The sequence below is a fragment of the Littorina saxatilis genome, linkage group LG14 (assembly GCF_037325665.1).
Source record: "Littorina saxatilis isolate snail1 linkage group LG14, US_GU_Lsax_2.0, whole genome shotgun sequence".
In the NCBI taxonomy this organism is placed as follows: domain Eukaryota; kingdom Metazoa; phylum Mollusca; class Gastropoda; order Littorinimorpha; family Littorinidae; genus Littorina; species Littorina saxatilis.
The window spans coordinates 30,684,672-30,711,993 of record NC_090258.1 but is presented as its reverse complement, the minus strand read 5'-3'; the positions used below and the strand labels follow the sequence as shown (position 1 = coordinate 30,711,993).

Here is a 27,322-nt window from a genome sequence, read left to right as displayed (position 1 = left end):
CATTCCATGATCCACGAGAGCAATGCCCATGTCAAGTTTTCTTTTCTTTTATTTCTAGTCTTAATGTTAGACAAAAACAGCTGAATAGCTAGCTAAAGTATCCTTCAACAGTAGATGACGACATACAACTTACGCAGGAGCAATTTGATTATTCAAATTCCTTTTTGAATTCTCTCTAAATTCTATCCTTGTTCAATTGTCTAAATTCCGGTTTGTTTTACTGACATAAATTTCTGTTTTTAATTATCTCAATCCTGCTACAATGATCTCAAATCCTGTTTTAATCATCTCAATTGGTTTAAACAATGTTTATTCATATCGTACATGTTCAGTAAATGTACATCGACATAAGGTGAAAACAACAACAGGCCGACTCAATCATCTCAATTCCTGTTTGAATGATCAAAATTCATGTTTTAATTATCTTAATTGTTTCCCATTGCGAATCCAACGAGCCTGAGCATGTCCAGGAAGAGGTACATGATGTCGACATACAGGTTCATGGCTGCCAGGACGTACTCCTCCTCGGATAGCTGTTCCCGCCTCCCTCCCAGAATCAGCTGCGTGTCGTAAACCAGAAACTGTACAATCAAGAAACAATAATATTACCAATTCAGTGCCCCATATGGCTTTTTGACCAATCAGGACGGGTTCTAGATGACCCTCTAAATGTTATAACGTTCAGACAGGGACCCTTTTTGTTTATCACGCTAAAAATTAACAAGACAAAGTAAAAATGTAATTCAAAAATATCAGCGTGATTTATTCTAAAGAATGACACTTCAAATGCTGTCAGATAATACTCTCTTTATCTAAAAAATACCGAAAAGCGAGTTTTGTCGGTGGGTGCGTTACGGAACAGCAAGGCACCGCCCATCGTCTGAGTGTGCAATGCCGACCGCTCACTTGAAATCTAAATGATCAAAGTTCGCAAAAATCAAGTGAAATTGCGCCACTCGCTTTACATCAAATGTATCTTCACGTCATTTCCTATCCGTCTGGAGTCGGTTCTAAATCTGTCGCTCTCTGTTCAACGAGAAAAAGCGAAGAAACCGAAACGCATGTTCAACATGGTTTATCTTGTGAGATTGTTGTGTGTCAAAGGCATTTGACCTGTGAATATTCATCACGTCAGGTGTGTTACTCTGATTGGCTGACTCAGGTCACGAGAATTCTTTGACTGACAGGCATAATCAGGTAGAAGCCCTCAAGTTCCCATTGTGGCTGTTCTGTCTAATTCGCGGGGTCGCTTCGAAATTTCTTTTGGTCGAATTAAACGGTAATAAAACCGTTATTTCTAATATGCTGACTTTTAGCAAATGATAACAGACATGTCTCACAAAGGCTCATGCTTGATATCTTTTTTCTCGACATGTCTTGTTATCATTTGCTAACAGTCAGCATATTAGAAATAACTCACAATAATAATTACACGAGCCTTTATAACGCGCACATATCTCACCACAAGGCGACTCAAGGCGCACTCATGCACATTCTTTCGCATTAACAACTCAAGCACACTCATATATATACACTTACGCATAAATGACATGAAGATGACAAGGCAGCAACACAAACAGAGACACGGCAAACAAGAAAGTTAAGTTATTGAAACGTTTGATTAATGAAAAAAAACACCATTACATTGATTCACACATCCTAACATAGATAGTCTGCTAACATTACAACAAATAGAATTAAAACAAAAACAAAACATTACATTGATTCACACATCCTAAAATAGATAGTCTGCTAACGTTACAACAAATAGAATTAAAACAAAAACAAAACATTACATTGATTCACACATCCTAAAATAGTTAGTCTGCTAATGTTTAAACAAATAGAATTAAAACAAAAACAAAACATTACATTGATTCACACATCCTAAAATACGATAGTCTGCTAACGTTACAACAAATAGAATTAAAACAAAAACAAAACATTACATTGATTCACACATCCTAAAATACGATAGTCTGCTAACGTTACAACAAATAGAATTAAAACAAAAACAAAACATTACACTGATTCACACATCCTAAAATAGATAGTCTGCTAACGTTACAACAAATAGAATTAAAACAAAAACAAAAATGGAAAGTTATTGGGACGTTAAATTATGACAAAATAAAACGCTTAAATATATGTTTTATTTCTGATTTTAACGATATTGTTTTGTCATTATTAAACGTTCCAATGACTTACCATGATTGATTTTTTTTTACAAATGACATTCACAGGTAGGCTACGTCGACTCATTTTTTTAACTTTAGCAGTCTATCTTTTTTTTTTTATTTATTCAAGAATCGAAACTGTGGCCAAAAACACACAGAGGTACGAGTTATAATGTAGTGTACCATCAAGTCACACAACAACAGATGATAGACAGCCTGAGATGTACGCAGACAAGCACGCGCGCGCACGCAAACACGGTGACATATACACGTACACATGCATGCATAAACAGACAAACACGCACGCACGCACATATTCACACACACACACACACAAAACACACACACACACGCACACGCACGCACACATACACACACACACTATCACACATACACAAACACACACACACACACACACACACACACACACACACACACACACACACACACACACACGCACTGTCCGCTCCGGTTCTCGACAACTCATTCAGTCAAGTATTGTCTAAACAAAATGTAACATCACAAAGGTTGAGTTTCTTGTGACGAGTAGTATTTTCGTTCATTGACTTACCACACTAAATAGGAGAGCAGAGAGAGCCGAATATACCATAATCAGAATCTGAAATATTGCACCACAAGTATTCATCAGTAAATAGATGCATCAAGCAATCAAAGAACTAAGCATTCAATAGACGATTTTCGGAAATAACTCTGTCGGATTCGTATAGGTTGTGGATGGGTGAACACCCTTGCCAAAACCTGTCACAAACATTCCAGGGGTTAATCAATAGCGACTGGTGTGTCTGAAATCCGTGGACTGGAGCATAGGTTTCCCGGCAGTTATTTTTAGAATTCGTCTATTAATTCATCAAACCTAGCGATCAGATTTCACTAAATTCACATGTGCATATGTCAACGAAAGTTTGAATTAAATGTATATGTTAGGCAAACCGCAGTTGAATCGAAGGTATAGGGTGACCCCAACAAATGCCGCCCGTAAAAATGCTAATAACTTCTACATATCTTGTGGGAATTATTTCCCATTTGGTGTACATAAACAACTGCTTATGCACAGTCATATCAAATCATCCCATTTCCAATTTGTAGGTACATTTTTCTGACTTTTGTGCAATTTCGAAAAACATATTCAAATTCGGTGATCGATTCGACATTGAGCAGTAACCACTCTCACACGATTTAATCCTTCAAGACTGTTACTTTTGGGGATACCTGAAGGTCCAAGTATACTGAAACACCCGATATCATCGGTGTCCTGAAGAAATCAATGACAGCCAATCTGGAGGGTTTAGATCGGCTCCACCAAATGTCAACCCTCCCACTGTTTGTTTTTTTTTTTTTTCCAAATTTTTTTATTCAAATAAACAATAACAATTAATAATATCTCATACAATGAATTAAATACAACTTAACCTCCTACTGTTGAATCGATCCCTGAATTTGGATTTCTTTTTTGAAAGATCACAAAAATGAAACCCTCTGATCTACACACGTGACACTTTGTGATGTGCTTATGCATACGCTGATGTGAATGTACATCACATATGAAGTAATGTGTTGAACATATTTATGGGTGGCATTTATTTGGTGTGTGTGTGTGGGGGGGGGGGGGGTCGGGGTCGTCGTGTACAAAAGATATCTCTCGGAGAACAGCGCGGTCTCAGAGAACACTGACTGTGTAACATGTCGTATATTGGTCAAAACTACAAGTAACGTATATGAGACAGTGACAAAAATGTCAGGTGTCATGTCTACTGTCCCGAATGACACACGATTGCTGAATTTTCACCATTGCCAAAAGAATAAACTAATAAGAAATAGGTAGACAATGATTGTGAAAATTGACTTTAATTGTTGATCAGTATTTTCTATACCACCAACAAATAATCTACTTACACATAGCTGTTTGGCAAATGTATGTTGCATGGGACACATTGACATGAACGTGGAAGATTGTTTTCCTTCTAGAGAAACTACATATCAAGTTACACTTTTTGTGCTCTTCCATTCCAGTTGACAATCAACTGTTAACGCATGTTTTTAGAAAAAATAGAACGAAAACAGATTAGATAGAATGAAAATGTACTGGTGATGTCATTTAGGACATACTGACAAGAAAACGTCGCCTTTTGTCATTGTCTCATATACAATTCTGACGAATGAGAACAGATCTCACCTTATTGAAGCCAAACAAGAAGTTAGCGATGGAGACGACGAGACCAAACCCGATCAGGACGATGACGCACACGAACAACACTCCGGAGCACAATGTAAAATCAATCTGAAAATATATACATCAACCTGAAGATAGATGCGACCAGACAACACTCCTGAGCACAATGTGAAATCAATCTGAAAATATATACATCAACCTGAAGATAGATGCGACCAGACAACACTCCGGAGCACAGTGTGAAATAAATCTGAAAATATATACATCAACCTGAAGATAGATGCGACCAGACAACACTCCGGAGCACAGTGTGAAATAAATCTGAAAATATATACACCAGTCTGAAGATAGATGCGAGCAGACAACACTCCGCAGCACAGTGTGAAATCAATCTGAAAATATATACACCAGTCTGAAGATAGATGCGAGCAGACAACACTCCGCAGCACAGTGTGAAATCAATCTGAAAATATATACACCAGTCTGAAGATAGATGCGACCAGACAACACTCCGGAGCACAGTGTGAAATCAATCTGAAAATATATACATCAACCTGAAGATAGATGCGACCAGACAACACTCCTGAGCACAATGTGAAATCAATCTGAAAATATATACATCAACCTGAAGATAGATGCGACCAGACAACACTCCGGAGCACAGTGTGAAATAAATCTGAAAATATATACATCAACCTGAAGATAGATGCGACCAGACAACACTCCGGAGCACAGTGTGAAATAAATCTGAAAATATATACACCAGTCTGAAGATAGATGCGAGCAGACAACACTCCGCAGCACAGTGTGAAATCAATCTGAAAATATATACACCAGTCTGAAGATAGATGCGAGCAGACAACACTCCGCAGCACAGTGTGAAATCAATCTGAAAATATATACACCAGTCTGAAGATAGATGCGAGCAGACAACACTCCGCAGCACAGTGTGAAATCAATCTGAAAATATATACATCAACCTGAAGATAGATGCGACCAGACAACACTCCTGAGCACAATGTGAAATCAATCTGAAAATATATACATCAACCTGAAGATAGATGCGACCAGACAACACTCCGGAGCACAGTGTGAAATAAATCTGAAAATATATACATCAACCTGAAGATAGATGCGACCAGACAACACTCCGGAGCACAGTGTGAAATAAATCTGAAAATATATACATCAACCTGAAGATAGATGCGACCAGACAACACTCCGGAGCACAGTGTGAAATAAATCTGAAAATATATACATCAACCTGAAGATAGATGCGACCAGACAACACTCCGGAGCACAGTGTGAAATAAATCTGAAAATATATACATCAACCTGAAGATATATGCGAGGAGAGTATTGTAACCGAGAGCACGAAGCACAACAATTACCTTTGGAGAGAGTCAAACAGGGTAGAGATTTAAGAGCTAAGTTAATAGCCCTAAAAACAAGAGGCGAAGCCTTCAAGGCTCACGTAAGAAATCGACAAACAGTAACACAAACTCAATCACTCCGTCACACATACACAAACACAGTACACACACACACACACACACACACACACACACACACACACACACACACACACACACACACACACACACACACACACAGAAAGAGCATAGGTGAAACTGTGCAAGAAAGCGAGACACTAGATCTAGATCTGTCTGTCTGCATGTAGCCTACTTACATGGACACGACTGCCAACTAGTCTCGGCCCGCTCAAAATAACAATCACCGAGACTTTCAGTAATTCCATCGCTTGACGTCTAACCCTCGTACGTCATAATGTGACGTCAATGTAATATGACGTCTTCAAATGTTACAGTTTCTACAGACATACACACATACATACGCACGCACGCACGCACGCACGCACGCACAGACAGACAAAGTTTACCAACGCATAGGCTACACTTAATACGTGAGCCAAAAACCTGCCATAGGTACGCAATGGTTCCCAAGGGCATACACGGAGACAGCAGCAGCCAGACCCCATCACAAACAGCTACATCTACTCCACATCTCACTGGTTTGCTGTCGTCCAACGTACCAAAACCGTCGAGCTACTATAAATAGCTCACGCTTTTGCAGGGAGACAACTCCATCTTCTTCTTCTTCTTCTTCTTCTGCGTTCGTGGGCTGAAACTCCCACGTACATTCGTGTTTTTGCACGAGTGGAATTTTACGTGTATGACCGTTTTTACCCCGCCATTAAGGCAGCCATACGCCGCTTTCGGAGGAAGCATGCTGGGTACTTTCGTGTTTCTATAACCCACCGAACTCTGACATGGATTACAGGATCTTTTCCGTGCGCACTTGGTCTTGTGCTTGCGTGTACACACGAAGGGGGATAAGCTGCTGTTCTTCCTATATTCTTTCTAAAAACACACAAACGTGGGAAGGGGAAGGGGGATAGCAAATACGTTTTGTGTGGAGTTGTTTAAATGTAAATGTCACACTAGGGCTGCGTCCTCACGGCGTTTCCGCGGCGTTGTAAATTTCTCAGAGCGCCGTGGGATCGCAGGAAAATTCTGCGATTGACTGCGCTCTCACGGCGTGCTAGGAGTTGTCACTGCGCGTCCACGGCGTGTCGATTAAGCGGAAGTGCGTGTATACGACAGGGGAGTGTACTCTAGGATAAGGATAAGGATAAGATTTTATATAGTCCATGAGGGTAACCTCACAGAGATTCGGGCTGCTTTCTCCCTGGGGAAAGCGAGCTGCCATACAGTATACGGCGCTACCCATTTTTTTTTCCTGCATGCGTGTATTCATGTTTCCAAGCCCTGAGACTTAATGCCGTGTGAGATGGAATTTTTTACACTTTATTCCAAGTCACACGGGTATTTGGTGGACATTTTTATCTCTGCCTATACAATTTTGCCAGGAAAGACCCTTTTGTCAATCGTGGGATCTTTAACGTGCACACCCCAATGTGGTGTACACGAAGGGACCTCGGTTTTTCGTCTCATCCGAAAGACTAGCACTTGAACCAACCACCTAGGTAAGGAAAGGGGGGAGAAAATTGCGGCCTGACCCAGGCCTGAACACGCAACCTCTCGCTTCCGAGCGCAAGTGCGTTACCACTCGGCCACCCAGTCCTACGTTATGAGGTTGGCTCACAACGCACTGGCAACTTCCTGCAAACGCCCTGCCAACGCTGACGGACGCGGTAGAAGCGCAGTGACATCTCCCTGAGGTCTCCCTGAGGTCTCCGTGCAAGCGCCGCCGACTACCACTGCCTCCGTACTGCGCGCTCACGGAGCTCTTGTGGCGCGTTCTATGCGACTCCACCACGTCAAATGGAGACGCCATCACGTTGCTCCGGCGCTGTAGGAGACCCTACTGCGCGCACCTCGACCTTCTTCATTTTTCTTGGACGCCGCGGGAACGCCGTGAGGACGCGGCCCTAGTGTGACAGGGGTATAAGGGAGCTAGTTTGTGTTATTAGTCTGAGTGGGATGGTATTATTCATTATTCCCCCCTCTGCTTTGAGAAGTTGTTCTGTTTCGGTACTACTTTTTGCGACTGAAAAGTTCCGAACGCTCTAACGTACGAAGTATACATCTCTGGAGCAAACAATACAAACATACCGCATTTAAATTAACAACTACAGGCCTCAACACATGAATCTTCATATAAAATCCATGAGTTCGGTTGTTTTCTGAATCTAGATTTGCCGTGCTCAAACGTTCATCACAAGCAATTTCCCGCAAGGCAAGTAACTCATACTTTGTCTAGCGACAAGAGTAGTTCCCCTTCTTTTCACTCAGTTTCTTCGACAACAGACTGCAATCCGACGGTCAGTTTTCAACAATATTTCATTTAATAAACAGATCACACGCAACCAAATGCACACATCTCATCAATTTAAACAACATAAAGCGGTTTCATACACTATTTTCCCCAGAAAACTGAACTTCATACAGTTTTTAACGTTGGAACACGGGTGCAAAAGTTCGTCTGCTAGTCCCATTTGACGAAAGAACATTATCCTAAGCGATACCAAAACATATACAGAACACACAATATCTGCCTTTGCCGCCACAGCAGAATAACAGCTTATCTGTGTACTTGATTTTAGTCCAAAATAGGAAAACTGACAAGAAGTGTCAACAGAATGGAATGATTTGCACGGAACTATACAACCGCGCATTAATCGATCGCCTGCGCAGGTTGACGGGTTGAGTGAATAGGATTCGATCAAACTTTCGCAAAAAACCTCCTCTTTTCTTTGAATAACTGAAGAAAGGAGGAATAAAGAGGTTACACACCTCGTCTCAGTGATTATGAAAAATAATGGTCTCAGTTCGCGGTCATGAAAAAGCTCGCTAAAGCTCGCATTTTTCATGATCCGCTAACTTCGACCATTATTTTTAATAATCACTGAGACTCGGCATGTAACCTCTACATATACGACGACGACGACGACGATGATGATGATGATGTTGATGATGATGATGATGATGACTACGACAACAATGATGACGACGACATTGACGATGATGACGACAATGATGATGATCATCATCATGATGATGATGATCAGAACGACGATAATGATGATGCCTCACCTTTGTCTGCATAGCGAAGAGGGTGAGGGAGAAGGTGATGAAGGCTGTAATGCCTACAGCGATCAGAACAACCAAAACATCGTAGGTGCTGAAATAGTCAGTCAGTGTTAACGTAAAGTTCATTGTTTGTGAAGGTTCTTTTAGTTGGAATGTTGTGAGCTTTGAATGTGTGATTTTCATGTTTACCTGGCTTATATGCCCCCTTGAATTTGTGATTTTCATGTTTACCTGACTTATATGCCCCCTTGAATTTGTGATTTTCATGTTTACCTGACTTATATGCCCCCTTGAATTTGTGATTTTCATGTTTACCTGACTTATATGCCCCCTTGAATTTGTGATTTTTATGTTTACCTGACTTATATGCCCCCTTGAATTTGTGATTTTCACGTTAGTCCGACTTTAATATCCCCTTGATTACCACAAAACGTACCAGATAAGGGTTTTCGTGTTGCAATCATGAACAAAATCTCTTACAAGGGAAACAACCATTGTAATGTGGCCGTTTGAATTGCACCACGATAGTTACCTACCCTGGAGACAATTTTGTTCAGTTTTGGTGTGATTGGTTGGTTAACCTTGTATGTAATGATTTTTTTTATTGAATGTTTTAACTAAGTTATTCCGGTAGTCAAAGGAATTAAGTGAGTGATAGACATGGATTTTATTTCAGAAAATCCCATGGGGAGTGTGCTAATAATGAAACAAACACACTTAAGAGATGTTTAGAGTGACTGTGTTTGAGTACTAAGCTATGATTTTTGCCTGATGTAATCTGTGTATACGAGCAAATAAACACATTTCTGTCTGTAACTCATTACGATATTAAATCCAAAAACAAAGAGACTGCCAACGTTCCAAAAACTCAGAATAAAAAATCAAGAAAGGTAATTTGTTGAAACGTTTGTTATTGACAAAACAATACGTTACAATCACAAATATGTCGACCCAACGCTCTTTTAAGTACACAGACAAACACTAAGTAACAAGAACTTGCTTGGTTGAGTTTTCGGCCGCTTGTTGGTAAACCATTCATTCATTCAGGAAGCGGCCGAAAACTCAACCAAGCTAATAGTCTATAAGTTCTTGTTACTTATTGTTTGTCTGTGCACTTAAAAGAGCGTTGAGTCGACATATTTGTTATTGTAACGTTATATTTTGTCAATAACAAACGTTCCAACAAATTACCTTTCTTGTTTTTTGATCATTAAGATATCAGATTTGTATTGAACAGAATGACAGGTATATCGTTTTATTCTAATTATAATGTCCTTCCGATTGAACTGAATTATTTGTAAATTGACAATTTACTTTGATATACTATCTTCCTTGCATTCATATAGATTACTGCATGGCTTGCAATGTGCGTTGCTTTACGTAAACAATCATTCACACACATTCTCTCGATAATTCAGCTACGCTGTGGTTTGGCGTAATATATACCTTGCGGTAATAGCAGCAAAAGTCCCCATAGCTAGGGTCTGCAACAGGAGAAGGTTACTTATAATACTGACGTACAATATATTGGTAAACTACGGAAATATCGTGCCTCCAAAATAAATATTTTTTTCGGTTTTGCAAAAGCAAAAAATCAATCACTCACTCAGCACGCTTACGGCTGTCCTTAATAAAACGAACTATGGAGGGAACAAAACTCGGGTTTGGATTGGTTGTGAAAGAGTGAATACTATTTTGATTGAGGCAAACTTTCCACACGTGCTCATTGTACACGTGTTTCAGACACATCCCTCGCTTGTGACTGGCCTATAAAGTCACGTGGGAAAGTTTGCATCAATAAAAGAGTATTCACTCTTTCAAAAACCATACAAACCCGATAATGTTATTTCCGATCATCGTCTATTGAGTCTGAAGTCGACTGTGGAAAGACTTTGTAAAGTCTTTTTACCAAAAATTCGGCACCAAAGATGTGTGAAGTGAACTTCACAAACTCGAATTCGCCCATGTAACACACACACACACGCACGCACGCACACACGCACGCACGCACGCACGCACACACACACACACACACACACACATACACGCGCGCGCGGATTAAGATAAGAGATAATAATAATAATAATGCATAATATTTCTATAGCGCATGTATCCAGGGTTTAACCCTGCTCAAAGCGCTGATAGTCATACTATACTTACGAAAATAAGCAATAAGATATAGTTGTTGGGATAGTTTCGTCTGAAATATGAAACAATAAGTCAATCAATCAAGCAACTAATTATGCATAATATCAACCATTATTTAATGGCACTTATTAACACTCCATTTTACCAATCCATCGCCCATCCAACAAACCTATACTGACAACGTTCATAATCAGTCAAACAAGTAATCAATAATCATATTTTAAAAAAAATCTAATTACGTTCTTGGGCATTTTGAATACAAAACAGCAGACATAATTATATCAACAGGTAATAAAATAACACCATGATTTAATTATAGTAGCAAGACAAAACAAGATTTTTTGACTTACAAAATTAATTACAATCAATCAATGGTCGATTTGTTCCAGGGAATTTGCTTTTATATCAAGTCACAATTTGGTAAATGTTCAATAATTAATATGATCAATTAAATGCCCCACAATGATCTGTTTGGCAAACACACACACACACACACACACACACACACACACACACACACACACACACACACACACACACACACACACACACACACACACACAAATAACCAATTCATCAATCCTAAAGTCCAAACAATTACAAGAAACTGCAGCCAGATTTTATATTTCGAATGTCAAGTGTGCTTTGCTCAATGTCTCACGTATCCTTTCTTTGTCTTCAAAGTAACTGACGTGAGTGATTTTGTCTGTACTACGCTTTGTTGTCAACGACAATTTCTATGATTATGCGCTGATTTTATTAAAATGATACGTTAACATACTTGTTAACAGACTGGACCCCAAAAACTGCAAGCCCCTTAAATGCTAATAACGCCCATGACTTCATATTTGGTGTACATTAGCATGAGATGTGAGAAGACACTTTGACAAAGTTTCAAATATGTAAATCCAGTGATTTGATTTCGACGCTTGAAAATATTATTTGTAAAGTTCCGATACATATAGCCTCAACAGTACGAGGTTTGACATTGAGCAATTGCCACACTCCTCCGACTTGAACTCTGTCTGTAATTGCTGTTTCAACTCATACATTGTCTGTGCAAAGTTTCTGTATGCAAGGCCCTTCAAAAAAATCAACAGGTTAAATTATGAGAGGGAGGGAGAGAATGAACTCGAACTCGAACTCGAAAACTTTATTACCGAGGGATGATAGCATTAGGTCCATAGTATGGTCCTTTCTTACAGCTAGTCCCTACTATAATACACACATGAAACGAAGAACAAGTATGAAGAATAAAAAAATAAAAAATAAAATAAAACACAATCATGTAGGGAAAAGTATAACAAACATTAGTGTGCTTGTGGAAGCATATTATACATTTTCTCTTTTACGTTATATTTACATTATAACACAGAGAGAGAGAGAGAGAGAGAGAGAGAGAGAGAGAGAGAGAGAGAGAGAGAGAGAGAGAGAGAGAGAGAGAGAGAGAGAGAGAGAGAGAGAGAGAGAGAGAGAGAGAGAGAGAGAGAGAGAGAGAAAAAGAGATTGGATTGGATTGGATTGTTTACTCATTTAGGCCATAGCCCCTTATGAGGGGGGTGAACATATATACAATGACATAATGACATTTGCACACAAATCAAATTAAATAAATCATACACGAACTAAGACATTACATTTCAAATAAAATATATCGTAGGCTTACATGAACTAAGACATAACAACACTACGTAGCCGAAATGCTTTGTACACATAAACTGACAACTTTCGAACAATACCTTCATTCACAGATGCCATAAGCATAGAAAACTTGTGTAAACTTGGGTTTCTATAAAACTTAGCAGGAATAAACTGGCATCGCAAATCACGAAGTGCGGGGCAACAAAGCACACAATGAAACTCATTTTCCTTACGTTCCCTGCACAATGGGCATAACAACATATCCGCATCGTATCTCTTATATCGATTAACGTGCACAAATAGTTCTGTTATTCCACCTCGGAATCTTGCCATATTAATGTTCAAATGCCTATCCATGTTCAATAATAAATGTCCTTTATAACGCAAATCTATCATTGTTCTGAACATGAAAATTCCATTCCTGCCATCTACAATCAATCAATCTTTCTCTGAAATCTTTCAAAAAACGGTTCTCATCTTGCACTCCTTGATTCATCCATACAAACCCAAAACCATTCTGACATAATTTACAACGTACACTAGACACCCAGTTTCTTTAACCTCTTTCATCCAGTTCACGAAACATTTTATAGGCTTTATGTGGCAATCTATTTACGTCCATTCTTAACAACTTCAACAAATATTTAACACAACGTATTGCAGCATTCACATAAATGGGATACCTATTCATCTCGCCGTACACAAACTCGTTGGGTGTGCGTGATCCAACACCAAGAAATTTCTTCAGGGCAAATAAATGAACTTTTTCAGACTGTAATGCAGATTTCTCAAGACCCCACAGTTCAGCTCCAGATATTGCAATTGGCAAAATCTGAGAATAAAATAATTTTAAATAAACTTTCAAATTATTATTACCAAGCTTGGACAAATTTTGTAATATACACAACAATGCGTTTTTCGTTTTTCTTGCAAGGTCACAACGAGTGGCGGTAAAACTGAGTTTTGTGGAGAACAATATTCCTAAATACTTATAAACATTAACCACTGGCATTATCTTTCTATCATACTTCCATTTCTCTCTTACACTCAAGTATCCACCCTTCCGAAAAACAACAATATTACTCTTATTAATATTTACTTTAAGGTGTAAATTTGATGCTGCATGTTGCAAATTATTCAACTGCGTCTGTAGACCAACCACAGTCTCGGATAATAGAACAACATCATCAGCCAATAATAAAATAAATAGCTCCATATAATCATTCAAAAATTGTGCACCATGTCTTCCTTTTTTAATAATTTCCAAAGCCAACTCGTTTATAAAGAGAGAAAACAAAAGAGGACTACAAACACCACCTTGTTTCACACCGTAGGTACACTTAATATAATCAGTCAAATGTACACCACATTTCACTCGGCATTTAACATTTTCATACATACTTTTAATGCAACGGAACAACAGTCCTTTTATGCCATTTTTCAACAAAATTGGCCACATCAGGTTACGATCGATAGAATCAAATGCTTTTTCAAAATCTATAAATGCCACATAGAGTTTACGATTAAAGGAAAACTGCTTCTGTACAAACGCCAACAATGTAAACATATGATCGACAGCTGAATAATTCTTTTTAAACCCAGCTTGATATTCTCCGGTAAGATTATAACGTTCACTCCATTCTTGAAGTCTACAGTTGATAATTGTACTATACACTTTACTACTCACATCACAGAGTGATATTCCTCGATAATTACTTGGATCATTAGCATCACCTTTTTTTAATAACGGGAGTACAAATGATTCGGTCCAAGCTTCTGGAAAAACACCTTTGTCAAAAAGAACATTAAACAATTTCACACAAAAATCAACAATCTGTGGTTCAGAACCTGTCAATAACTCAGGTATTATTCCATCTGGTCCAGGAGATTTATGATCTTTCAATTTTCTTAATGCATTCAAAACTTCCTCTTGTGAGAGAGAGAGAGAGAGAGAGAGAGAGAGAGAGAGAGAGAGAGAGAGAGAGAGAGAGAGAGAGAGAGAGAGAGAGAGAGAGAGAGAGAGAGAGAGAGAGAGGGAGAAGGAGAGAGAGAGGGAGAAGGACAGAGAGCGCAAAAAACAAACAAACAAGCTACCCAACAAGCCAAATAATCCAAGGATTAAACAAACAAACAAACAAACAGAAGTTAGCTACAACTTCCGACGCATAGGGGGGAGGGGGTGGGCGGCGGAGACATGGAGAGAGACAGAGAGAGACAGAGAGAGAGAGAGAGAGAGAGAGAGAGAGCGAGAGAGGGAGAGAGAGAGAGAGGGAGATAGAGTGAGGGAGAGAGAGTGAGGGAGAGAGAGAGAGAGAGAGAGACAGAGAGAGAGAGAGACGCACTCACAGACAGAGATACATGGAGGGAGAGAGAGAGAGAGAGAGAGAGAGAGAGAGAAAGTGTGTGTGTGTGTGTGTGTGTGTGTGTGTGTGTGTGTGTGTGTGTGTGTGTGTGTGTGTGTGTGAGTGTGTGTGTGTGAGAAAGACACACATACAGATAAATAGATGGAGAGAGAGAGGGAGAGAGAGAGACCGACAGACAGACAGACAGACCGAGACAGAGACAGAGACAGAGAGAGCAAGTAAACCAAAAACAAAGCACAACCAACAAGCCAAATGACCCAAGGAATAGAGCCAAATGACCCAAGGAATAGAGCCAAATGACCCAAGGAATAGAGCCAAATGACCCAAGGAATAGAGCCAAAAACAAAACAAGCAGCTTACCTACAGCTCTCGACACATGCCAAGGTAAAGAAGGTGCCCATGAATACCATACTGTTGGAATATAGATAAAAATGCGTATACAGTGGAACACCCCCAACTTCCTCCTCCCCCCCCCCCCCCCCCCCCCCCCCCTTTGAGACTTCAACAAATCTTAGAAAATCAGATCTGAGGTGCACTAAGCAAAAATGGGTGCCACCCAACTGGGAGATTCCAAACCACGGGGTCTGATTCATTGAAATCTCAACAAACTTCATTGTCATCATTTTCACGAGTTTTCATTCACAAGCACCTGGGAAATAAATCTCATGTTCCCCAGGCAATAAATCGAGGTGGTGAATGGGTTTGAGCTTTCAGGTGAAACGTGGATTCTCAAAGTAAAAGCCAATCAGGCTGATTGTTTGATGTGTGGAACCATCGCGGCTTTGGATTTGTGTTTCCGAGGACAACAATTGTAAGCATTCACTCTCAAAGACCCAATCAATGTTGATAATTGCCGCGGCGACTCATGGTCAATTTGTAACTTATCTCTGTAATCGCAAAATCCACAAAGAAAAATCATAAACACTTAAAAAGAAAAGAAATATGCTCAACACTTACTGAACTCACACGTATGATCGCAGCTCTGTACATTTTCAGACTGGAAGAAAAGCATCAACAAGCTACGTTTGACGTCACATACAAGGTTGACGTGTTATCTCGAGCTACTGTGACGATGCTTTGTGGCCCGGAGTTGGATTCTAAAAATTCGTCTCCCTGTGGGTTATTGTGCATTTTGTAGCACAACCAAAACGATGACAAAAACGATGTTTGGTGGCTTGTCGTCAGACCAGCATTTTGTTGTTGGTCCTCGGGGAGCATATCGCCTTTTGTCTCATATTTATCAACCGCGGCCTTCGGCCTTGGTCGATAAAGATGAAACAAAAGACGATATGTTCCCCTTGGACCAACAAAAAAGCTGGTCTGTCAACAAGCCACCAAACATCTAATATTATCAACCAGTCCATCACCACGGCTGGCTCCCACCCGGTTGTTAACTTTCCCGTGCACCTCTGCCTTGGTCTTAAAAGGAGGGAGTCTTAAAATGGGGGTACATTTACAGAGGTAATGGACATCAAATCAAATCATGGACATCAAATCTAATCATGGACATCAAATCAAATCATGGACATCTAATTTAAACATTAAGTTCATAAAAATGGGGAAGTCGACTGTAATCATTTATTTCACGCGCTACTGAAGGCGCGCACACACACACACACACGCACTTGTATTGTACCGTACGTAGTGCAATACAATGATGGTATTGAATACACCGATTAACAGTTCCGCGGCCATTTTGAAATTCGCGCATGCGCAGATAGTTTTTTTTTAGTGTTTTTTTCTTATTAATATTCCGGTTAATTTGAACGCGTAGATTCAGTCTGCAGATAGTGCAATTTTGTATTCTTCCAGATCTGAAGTTGCTTTTGAGTGTCCGAAAAAAGAGTGTAAAGGTTCTTAGGACTACATTGGGCACAAAAACACGCGACTTTCCCTTTTCCCCTTTGATTTGAACGCATGCGCAGATCGTTTTTGCAAGTGTTTTTGTTTTTCCTCCTTTTCCGGGTTCCTTCTTTGTTCCAAGTAAACGCAAGAACTGTTAACTGGTGTATTACATGATATTGTATTGTATGGTATGATATGGTATATGGTACTGTATGGTATGGTATATGGTATGTTATGGTATGGTATAGTATGGTTAGGCCTGGTATGCTATGGTATGCTGTGCTATGCTATGCTATGGTGTCGTATTGCATTTTATTGTATTGTATTGGATTGGATTGGATTGGATTGGATTGGATTGGATACTCACAGTGCAAAAATGGAGACCCATATATGCTTCTGTACGTACTCTTTCAACGGCTCACTGCAATAATTAAACATTCATTGATTCATTATTTGTTTTCCTCAACTCCAGAAAAAAAGTGAAAGACCGCTTAGTCAAAAAGAAAACAAACGCTCTTTATCTGTCTATATTCCTCTGCCACACCCCCCCCCCCCCCCTCTCTATCTGACACCCCCATTCCACACAACCGTTCTAGGTCCCGTTCCCGTACCGACCAAGGACGGCTGCCACAACAATGGAACGCTGAGCAAACGGCCGTTTTTGGCATCTTCGAGCAGCGTCTGACCATAGTGGCAGCCGTTCTTGGTCGGTACGGGAACGGGACCTAGAACGGTTGTGTGGAATGTGGGTATGACAACTCAGTGTGTGAGAGCGCTACCGTTGCGTTGCCGTTGTTTTAAGTTCCTTTAACGATCCAAGCGTTCCGTTACCGATGGTTTAAGGTTCCATTACCGTTCATTCTGATCGGGAGGGGAACGGCTAAAATTTTGAACATGCAGCCCAAACTCAACCGTCCCTACCGACCCAAAGCAGTTCCGTTAACGATTATTTACGTTCCATTGCAGTTCCCTCCCGATTCCTCTCGTGCCCGCACCGTTCCTTGGTCGGTACGAGAACGGGACCTAGAACGGTTGTGTGGAATGGGGGTATTAACGAAACCGCGCGCTCTCTTTCTGTCTCTAATTCCTCTGCCCCCACCCCTCTCTCCACCCCACCCACACACCCTCCCACCCCCCACCCCAATCCCACACCCAAAGCATGGAGAATGTTTTTACAGATATGAATACTTACACAAACATAAAGGTGGCTATCAATGCAAAGGTGATAAGTAACTGCGACGTCAGAATCAGATACACCTGTGGTGAAAACACACACACACACACACACACACACACACACACACACACACACACACACACACACACACACACCATACACACACACCACACACATACACACACACACACACACACGAAGACGCACGCACGCACGCACGCACGCACGCACGCTTACACACACACACCGTCACACCCACACACACACACACACACACACACACACACACACACACACACACACACACACACACACACACACACACACACACACACACACAGGTAGAAAACACACAAGCACGCACATAATTCTATCTTATTAGATTGCACGCAAAACTGGATGTGTATCATGGTTGATTTAGACTATCTACACCATTGAATCTACACGCTGGTACCTTATAACTTTTAAAGGCTTTTTGAGCTCCTGGAGATAGCCTTGAAGTGACATTCTACATCCATCGACTGCCGAAAGAATTTAGTTAAAAGATGTAATAATCAAAAACATAACATACAAGCAAATACACACAAAACTGAGAAAATAGTCTCCAGGGGAAGCAATAATTTTGCTGCACTTCAGCGGTTGTTTCCCTTGTCAGAGTTTTTAGAATGTCATCACGGCAAACAATGTACGTAACCTCATACTAATTGTGGCAGTCAAAGAGTTAAAAGATACAGCACGGCTTATATCCCGTTGCTGTATAACGCTGGACGGGAGGGGGTTGAGGGGGGGGGGGGGGTGGGGAGGGTAGGGCGGGGGGGGGGGGGGGGGGGGAAGGGGGAGGATTACCGGCCATATTTATCCTTTATCTATGTATGTTTTTGTGAGGCGGTTAGAACGATTTTAGGATTTGCTTCATATAAATATCCTCAATATTATTAAAATATTTTCCGAAGTGACCCAATGCATGTAGCTACCAACAGCCATGGATGAGGAACTTAAAAAATACAGATTTTGATACACTTTAATTATATAAGACAGCCGTACATGCGCCGCCTGGTGGTGACCTTACGGGTAATTTGCCGCTGTTGATGTTGACTTTGTCACCGAGACAAACTTCGTTTTTGGAATAAGTTGTGACTTCCTCAGGAGACACACATCAAGGGTGAGAGAACTTTAACGTGAGGCCATTTTTCACTCTGTGACGTCATCTCCAACTTTCTCGCTATGACGTCGGAGATTTTACTTTGGCAGAGAAAGTCAAGAATAAACTTTTATCCCCGAGTACGCTAGTACTTGGGCTCAACAGACTTTAATTGTGTGTCTGTGTGTGTATGTGTCTGTCTCGACTTAACAGCTTATTGCTGGGAAACTACTGGGCGCAGTTCGTTCAAAAGTTGATACACTAACTTGATAATAGGTCCGATTGATCGTATTAAAACTTCATAATGTTACCTGGGACCTAAATGCGAAATAAACCACAAAAACGACTTGGCGGTGGGAGGAATTCACACGGAGCAACAGCCAGCCAGGCAGCCTGATAGAACAGCCAGCCAGCGGGTGGTTTGAGACACCAGGCTTTGCGCGTTAATGCGCTAGTTATTTCCCGCATCATCACACGCACACACAAACAGGCCGGCCCAATGTGACTCTCGGGGTTAGCTGTTTTAGATCAAAAGGGCTCGATGTTTCAAGCCATTACGATCTAAAGTCAAACGCCTGTGGCGCACAGGGGTGAAAGGGAAGCGAGCCAGCTTCTTACCTCTTGGAACGTAAAGAGAGGCTGTGACCTTGACATGCACGAGCACTTTGGAATCAAGAAGCCACAGACCCGCGCACCAGCAGCACACGCTCAAAAAAACAGGTACGTTTGAAATCTTCATCATCTGCATTTCGTAATTTACTTTCATATAATTATTCCATTTTTTTGTATTGACATAACTTTCTCGGTATTTTTGGGTGCATGTGCAGTTTATTTCGGGCGTCACGATATGTTTCCTATCAAAACTGAAATTCATCTTCAAACCAAATTTTCTCGCGCTCAGGTCGTAACAGCACCGTCTCTAAATGCTTTCAAGGAAATATTTGTTGTACTGTTCATGGTACGAAACGTCCTGTTTTGGGTAAGCAGCACTCGTAGCTTAAACTTACGAAACGTCCTGTTTTGGGTACGAAACGTCTTGGTAAGAGTGCTGCAAGGAAATATACAGTACAGTACCCGCTATTACGAGTTAGTCGTGTGACAGAGAGTTTTCTTGCACACGAGACTGTAGATGTCTCACGACGGCGTAGCAAGAAAACTCCCTGTCACACGACTAACTCGTAATAGCGATTATGTCTCCCAGCATAGGCATAGAAAGACAGAAATGAGTTTTTGGGGACGAAATAACAGGCACAAAACAAGACTGAAAAACACAATTCCCCTACACACGCATGCGCGCAGAATATAGATTCAATGAGTTTCGTGTCTTTTCTGGTTGAATGCATTCAACAAAGTATCAACCGTAGTCAGCTAGACAGTATAAATGTGAATAATAATAATAATAATAAATATGTACTCGATGACTATACACGCTAATTGCTTTACCAACAGCTGGAGACAGACTAAATTAAGTTCCCTGCAAAATATTGTGGTCTAGGACCCCTTAAATGTTGAGATATTTGAATTTTCATTTTGATCTGGATCGTCCTATTTATAGATTTGGCAACACATGTAACGTTGATGCAAGGGAGAGAACACCGCGGCTTTGTTGACATCCTCACTTTTTCAGAGGCTAGAACAAGCTGTAATGCATGTATTATGGTCCGCGCATGGTGACGTATCGTCATTATATGGTCTTATGGTGCGTTTGACATCGATTGTGGGCAAACTACACTTTGTAAACACGGGAGTGCGTTAGTATGCCTTTAATAGTTTTAACGAGTTGCCTTTTGTTTTATCATTCTGGTGTTTATCTAGATGTGCTGTGTATCTTATAAGAAGTTCTTAAAAGTTCGAAGTTATTTTAGCATATAGGTTTTTATGGTCTTAACAGTTAAACATGTATTACGTTATCATTAAGATTCATACTTTGTTAGCACTAAGCAGTTGTTTTAATCAGTCTGGTTTTCTCTTGTTTTCATCTTATGAACATTCTAAATGTTAGACTAACTTATTGTCTTGTACAGAATAACAACTGTGTGAATGGTGCTATACTGAATGAAAGAGTGTGACATGAAGTTCTTGTACATCATTGTAAAGAGTGTGAATGACGTTTTAGTTTAGATGTCAAGCGCTTAGAGCAAGCCTTTTTAACGAAAGTTTTTGATTTAGCGCTATATAAATGTTCTTATTATTATTATTATTAATAATAATAATAATTGTCAGTAAGTACTGGTGTCACATGACTGATGTGAACCAGTTGATTGGCTAATGGCGATGCGCTAAAACTGTTAGCGCACTCTTGGAGTGCGCTAACTTTTCCACAGAGCGTATTCTTACGCCCTTTACCTAAGCAAGACTGTGCTCTCATCCTCAGAATTAATTACTGACATGTAGCTTATATTTTCCACAATACCAAATGACCATAAATTCCCTGCTTCTCAATTAAAGCAGAAGTGGTTTTTTTCTGACAGATTGCATGTGCCTGTGCCACAGTGCGGCTGCCACTGATCTAAAAATACAAGCCGCTGTGTTTCATCTAATTCTCGCCGACTTGCATAGATTCTTCTCATCGTGTTAGTGGCATGTAGCTTATCATCCACATTACCAAATGATGAGTTAATATAAAATTCCCACCCGCTAGCAGAAAACACAAGTGTTATTCCGATAACGTACCAGCTAGACCAGTTTGGAAGACTGACTCGATCGACTCTGTCATACGTAGCCGCACTGACTACACTGAAATACGACTGCATCAGTTCAGTAAATGAATGGTTTCCGAATTATTATTTCAAGGCAAGAACAATCGTAATCGAAAACGTGTAGGGTTCAGAACGTTCTTACCATTATAAGATTTATTACCAGCGTGCCTCGTGCGTGCAGACTCAGTCAGTGCAGACTGCATGCAGTGGTTTGATTGCCCTAGCAGACGACATAAACCCCGCTCAGCAAATTAACATGTTGGGCAAATGTGAACGAAAAAACGATGGGGATATAATACGTGTAGGGTTCAGAGCATTCTTACCGTTCATATTTAGTATCAGACTCCCCGATGAGTGAAGATAAAACACGAGAAATATGCCACATTTGTTTTGAAAATGTGCGAACCGTCGAGTCCCGCGGCTTCGAGTCAATTCAAGGGGAGTCACTCCGCACAGTCAATCCGTCGAAGCTCGACTGGAGGTTTCGAATCGCAAATAATGAAGAGCACAGCCCTTTCTCCGAGTTCAAATGAGGTCTCTCTGAAAGATCATCACTGTTCAGATTAACGCTACACTGGAATTTACCAACAGAAATTAAAATGCGTGTGACGAAAGCACGACACACTTGAGACACCCCACACAAAAGTAGATCTTTACTGTACACGACCTGACCACACAGTTATGCCTATTCAAATGCGCGTTGCAAAATGTGCGCTTGGAATCTTCTTTTTTCTATGGCGGTACTGACAATATCGTTATTGAAACAATCCCAGTGCACTAAGGGATTTATAGAGCAAATCTCGAAAATAATTATTGAACTCAGCGCTATGCGCTTCGTTCAATAATGAATTTTCTCGATTTGCTCTATAAATCCCTTAGTGCACTGGGATGTCTCAATAACTTAAATAATAATAATAATAATAATAATAATAATAATAATAATAATAATAATAATAATAATAATAATAATAATAACCTTGGCTTCAGAGGCCAACCACTCAATTATGACTATATTTATAAAGAGCAACACCTGCACAGAATAAACACTCCGTATTAAACATATTATGAGGAACTTTTCTCAGATGTTGGATCCCGAGACCAGCCACTCGTTTACGATTGTAGAGATCAGCACACACAGAACAATCGCTCAAGTTTAATTTCAGAAACCAACATTCACACCACAGGCATTCCAAACATTTATATTGTTAAGTTATGAAGAGGGTCGGCAGTATATTTTTCACTGTGATCAAATAAAAGAGAAAGGCCAGTCACCACGCACATCCTCGGCTCGCATGCAATGTATTTATATAGCAAAGGGAATGCCTGTAATTCACACAGAGCAATCACTTGGTCTTAAACGTGCACAAGACAAAAACTTTCATACTGGGGGAGCGAGCCAGTCTGAAGAGTACTCGGGTCCAGCGCGAGCATTATTACAATTAGTCAAGTTTTGACTAAATGTTTTAATGTAGAGGGGGGAATCGAGACGCGGGTCGTGGTGTATGTGTGTCTGTCTGTCTGCCTGTCTGTCTGTGTGTGTGTGTGTGTAGAGCGATTCAGATTAAACTACTGGACCGATCTTTATGAAATTTGACATGAGAGTTTCTGGGTATGATATCCTCAGACGTTTTTTCATTTTTTTGATAAATGTCTTTGATGACGTCATATCCGGCTTTTCGTGAAAGTTGAGGCGGCACTGTCACGCTCTCATTTTTCAACCAAATTGGTTGAAATTTTGGTCAAGTAATCTCCGACAAAGCCCGGACTTCGGTATTGCATTTCAGCTTGATGGCTTAAGAATTAATCAATGACTTTGGTCATTAAAAATCTGAAAATTGTAAAAAAAAAAATTCTTTTTATAAAACGATCCAAATTTACGTTCATCTTATTATTCTCCATCATTTTCTCATTCCAAAAACATATAAATATGTTATATTTGGATTAAAAACAAGCTCTGAAAATTAAAAATATAAAAATTATGATCAAAATTAAATTTTCGAAATCAATTTAAAAACACTGTCATCTTATTCCTTGTCGGTTCCTGATTCCAAAAACATATAGATATGATATGTTTGGATTGAAAACACGCTCAGAAAGTTAAAACGAAGAGAGGTACAGAAAAGCGTGCTATCCTTCTCAGCGCAACTACTACCCCGCTATTCTTGTGAATTTCACTGTCTTTGCAATGAGCGGTGGACTGACGATGTGCTACGAGTATACGGTCTTGCTGCGTTGCATTGCGTTCAGTTTCATTCTGTGAGTTCGACAGCTACTTGACTAAATATTGTATTTTCGCCTTACGCGACTTGTTTATTGTGTACTAGCAGTCAGGCCCGGCTTCGCCCGGGTGTTTCTGCTCTCCCCTCTCTCAGAAACCTCTCGAATCTTATTCCAATGTGGATAAGCAAAATGACAGTGTGAGCTCATACAGAGCGAGTTTTCGCGAGGAACAGGGTTGAGCTACGGTAGGGTCACTGCGCATGTCTGGTTTTTTTCTTCGCGGAAACGCTGTTGGGTTGTGTCCAGTCGCGTCCCTTGCAACAAGATGGCGACAAGCGCGTTACGGATTTACTGTTGTGGAGAGTTGATGGACGACGATGATGAACAAGCAGTACTGTTTTATTGTTGATGTGAATGTAATGCCAAAACATCGAACTATCGATTCGAACGTCAATGAAGAAGTGAGCGTGAAAATCGAGCGCAAAACAGCCGGGTAAAAGTTCAGGGCGCTAAAGTACATTTGAGCCGAAATCGCACCCAAACTCCTGTTGACCTCATTTCTTCCCAAAATAAACATCACTGCTAAAATAAAATGCATTAAAACCAAGACAGTATCCAACCCAGTATCCTTAATTTTTGAAAGGCTAAGTGATTTACAACAAATGTCTTCTCACAATCCGTAACTTTGTCAAAAAATATTTGCAGAAGTTTCTCACCTCGCCTTGGCAGCCATCTTGGAACTGGAGAGACCCTACGCAGGAAGCAAGGTTGAAAGTTGGTTAACCGGTGACGTCACTCCAGTCGTACCGGACCGAGTTTTTGCGACCTCCGGTTCGACTCGAGTCACCTTAGTTGACGCTAAAACTCGCTCACATTTGGATGTATAGGCAAGGCAAGTTTCTATTTGGTTCAACGTGTTCTTCGTGATTTGTTTACCCCTTCTCACACCCACTGTAGTTACCGTCTGATCAAAGCACGCATACCTCATGAGTGAGCGCGTCATACCTTTTTGAACAGGGGAGAGAAATCTGTAAATTCTCGTGATCTTTCACTGAGGCGATCGTTTCGTAAACATTATTCGCGATGATCTGGAAGGCAGGGATGGGGAGCAGGGGGCAGGGTTAGTGTGTGTGTGTGGGGGGGGGGGGGGGGGTGCGGCGGGATGATAGCGGGCGGGGGGTAACCCTTGAGAATGACACGGTATACTGGTTTGATGAGAGTTACCTCCCTTCCGTGGGTGACAAAGCATGACCTCCCTTGCACTATATACACTGTATTGATAGATGGGGAGGGTAATTATCCGAGGAAGGAAACAATGTCTGGAGCAACTAAAACCCAGGTGCACATTTGTGGGTCCAGGGCAGTGTGCATGCAAAATATCTTGTGCTTATCTTTTGCCATCTCTGAGGTATGGCGACCACAGACAGACAGACACACACACACACACACAGACAGACAGACACTCTCTTTTATTTATATGTATAGATCTTTTATTTATATGTATAGATTTGGGTTTTTTATGTTTGTAATTATATGTATTTATATATGTAATACATTTCATTCTTACTTTCGTTATCTAACTTTCATATCTTGTTGCATGTACTCATTCATTCATTTAATCATTCATTCATTCTTTCGTTCATTCATTTAATCATTCATTTATTCAATCATTTATTTATTATATTTATTCATCAATTAATTAATTCTTTAATTTATTTATTAATTCATATTCGATTTCAATCAACGTCGTGTCTCATTAATGCGTTCTATAGAGAGAGTACGAACAGATTGCTTACCTTTCTGATGAAAGCGTGACGAATACTGGTGTCAGAGAAAATAATGGACATGTCTGTTTCACTGCGTTGTCCGGCCTCCTCATCGTACTTGCTCGCGTTTCCAGGCGCCATCTTGCTGCTGTTTGAAATTCGGCGAGAGTTCTTATGTCGTAACGGGAATGGCAGACGAGATGAAGAAGACGATGAGCAAAAAGGTGTTTGATTTTTCAAGTAGTTCCTATAGCGTAGATCACTCGACTGTTCCTCGCAGCAACAGATTATGCAATTGGACGTGCGCAGGTCTTCCTTTCTGATCTTGCGTCCAGTTATAAATGGACTCTTTGCATTCTGAAACAGAAAAAACCCAGAGAGATACAGGCACTATTCATTGTCTTCGTCTAATCGTCGCATTTTGTGATTGTGCCAAATTATGTAATACTATGTTCACCGTTGAGTCACGATCATTGTTTGACGACGATGCCGTCGTCGTCATCATCATCATCATCATCATCATCATCATCATCATCATCATCATCATCCTCATCATCATCATCATCATCATCATCATCATCATCCTCCTCCTCATCATCATCATCATCATCATCATCATCATCATCGCGATCATTGTTTGACGACGATGCCGTCGTCGTCGTCGTCGTCGTCGTCATCACCATCATCATCATCATCATCATCATCATCATCGTCGTCGTCGTCGTCGTCGTCGTCGTCATCATGTTTTCGTCGTCGTCGTCGTCTCGTAGCGATCAAAATCATACATTACTCTGTATGGAAAACACGTCGCTTTTTTACGCCACACGGGACGGCTACAGTACGCGACTTCGGTGATTCTTTTTACCTGTCCAAAAGAAATCATTCAATCAATCAATCAATCAATCATACATTCAATCAATCATTCAATCAATCAATCAATCAATTATACACACACACACACACACACACACACACACATCCGCACCCACGCACGCACACACTCGCACGCACGCACGCACGCATACACACTCACACACACACACACACACACACACACACACACACACACACACACACACACACACACACACACACACACACTCACACACACACACACGTACGCACGCACGCTATAGAAGAAAAGAAATACATAGCCTTCCACCTACAGAATCGTGAGCCACTTGGCATTCCCCATGACACGAAGTGATGCACAAGATACACTTTCGTGGAGAATGTGCTGGAAAACAGCAGCTGAAGTCACGAATAGCGGAAATGGTGACAAAAGGAACATTTCTGTGTCCCCCCTTGGCTTTCCCCAGGCTCCGATATGTTCTTTGAAGATTGAGCTTTGACGTCACTTTTTTTTCGACGTCACCCTCA

General features: G+C 40.6%; 1 protein-coding gene across 1 annotated transcript; it reads right to left on the bottom strand.

Annotated features, from left to right (window-relative positions):
* Positions 1–47: 47 nt before the first annotated feature.
* Positions 48–27,283, bottom strand: LOC138946684 (protein lifeguard 3-like). Its single transcript, XM_070318101.1, has 12 exons — positions 27,109–27,283; positions 26,733–26,807; positions 25,973–26,299; positions 18,132–18,196; positions 17,307–17,360; positions 15,455–15,505; positions 11,103–11,142; positions 10,389–10,426; positions 8,946–9,033; positions 4,372–4,476; positions 2,749–2,796; positions 48–581 (listed from the first exon to the last, which is right to left on the bottom strand). The coding sequence occupies exons 3-12, from the start codon at positions 26,081–26,083 to the stop codon at positions 426–428; spliced, it is 756 nt and encodes a 251-aa protein (XP_070174202.1). The 5' UTR covers positions 26,084–26,299; positions 26,733–26,807; positions 27,109–27,283; the 3' UTR covers positions 48–425.
* Between the last annotated feature and the right edge of the window lie 39 nt (positions 27,284–27,322).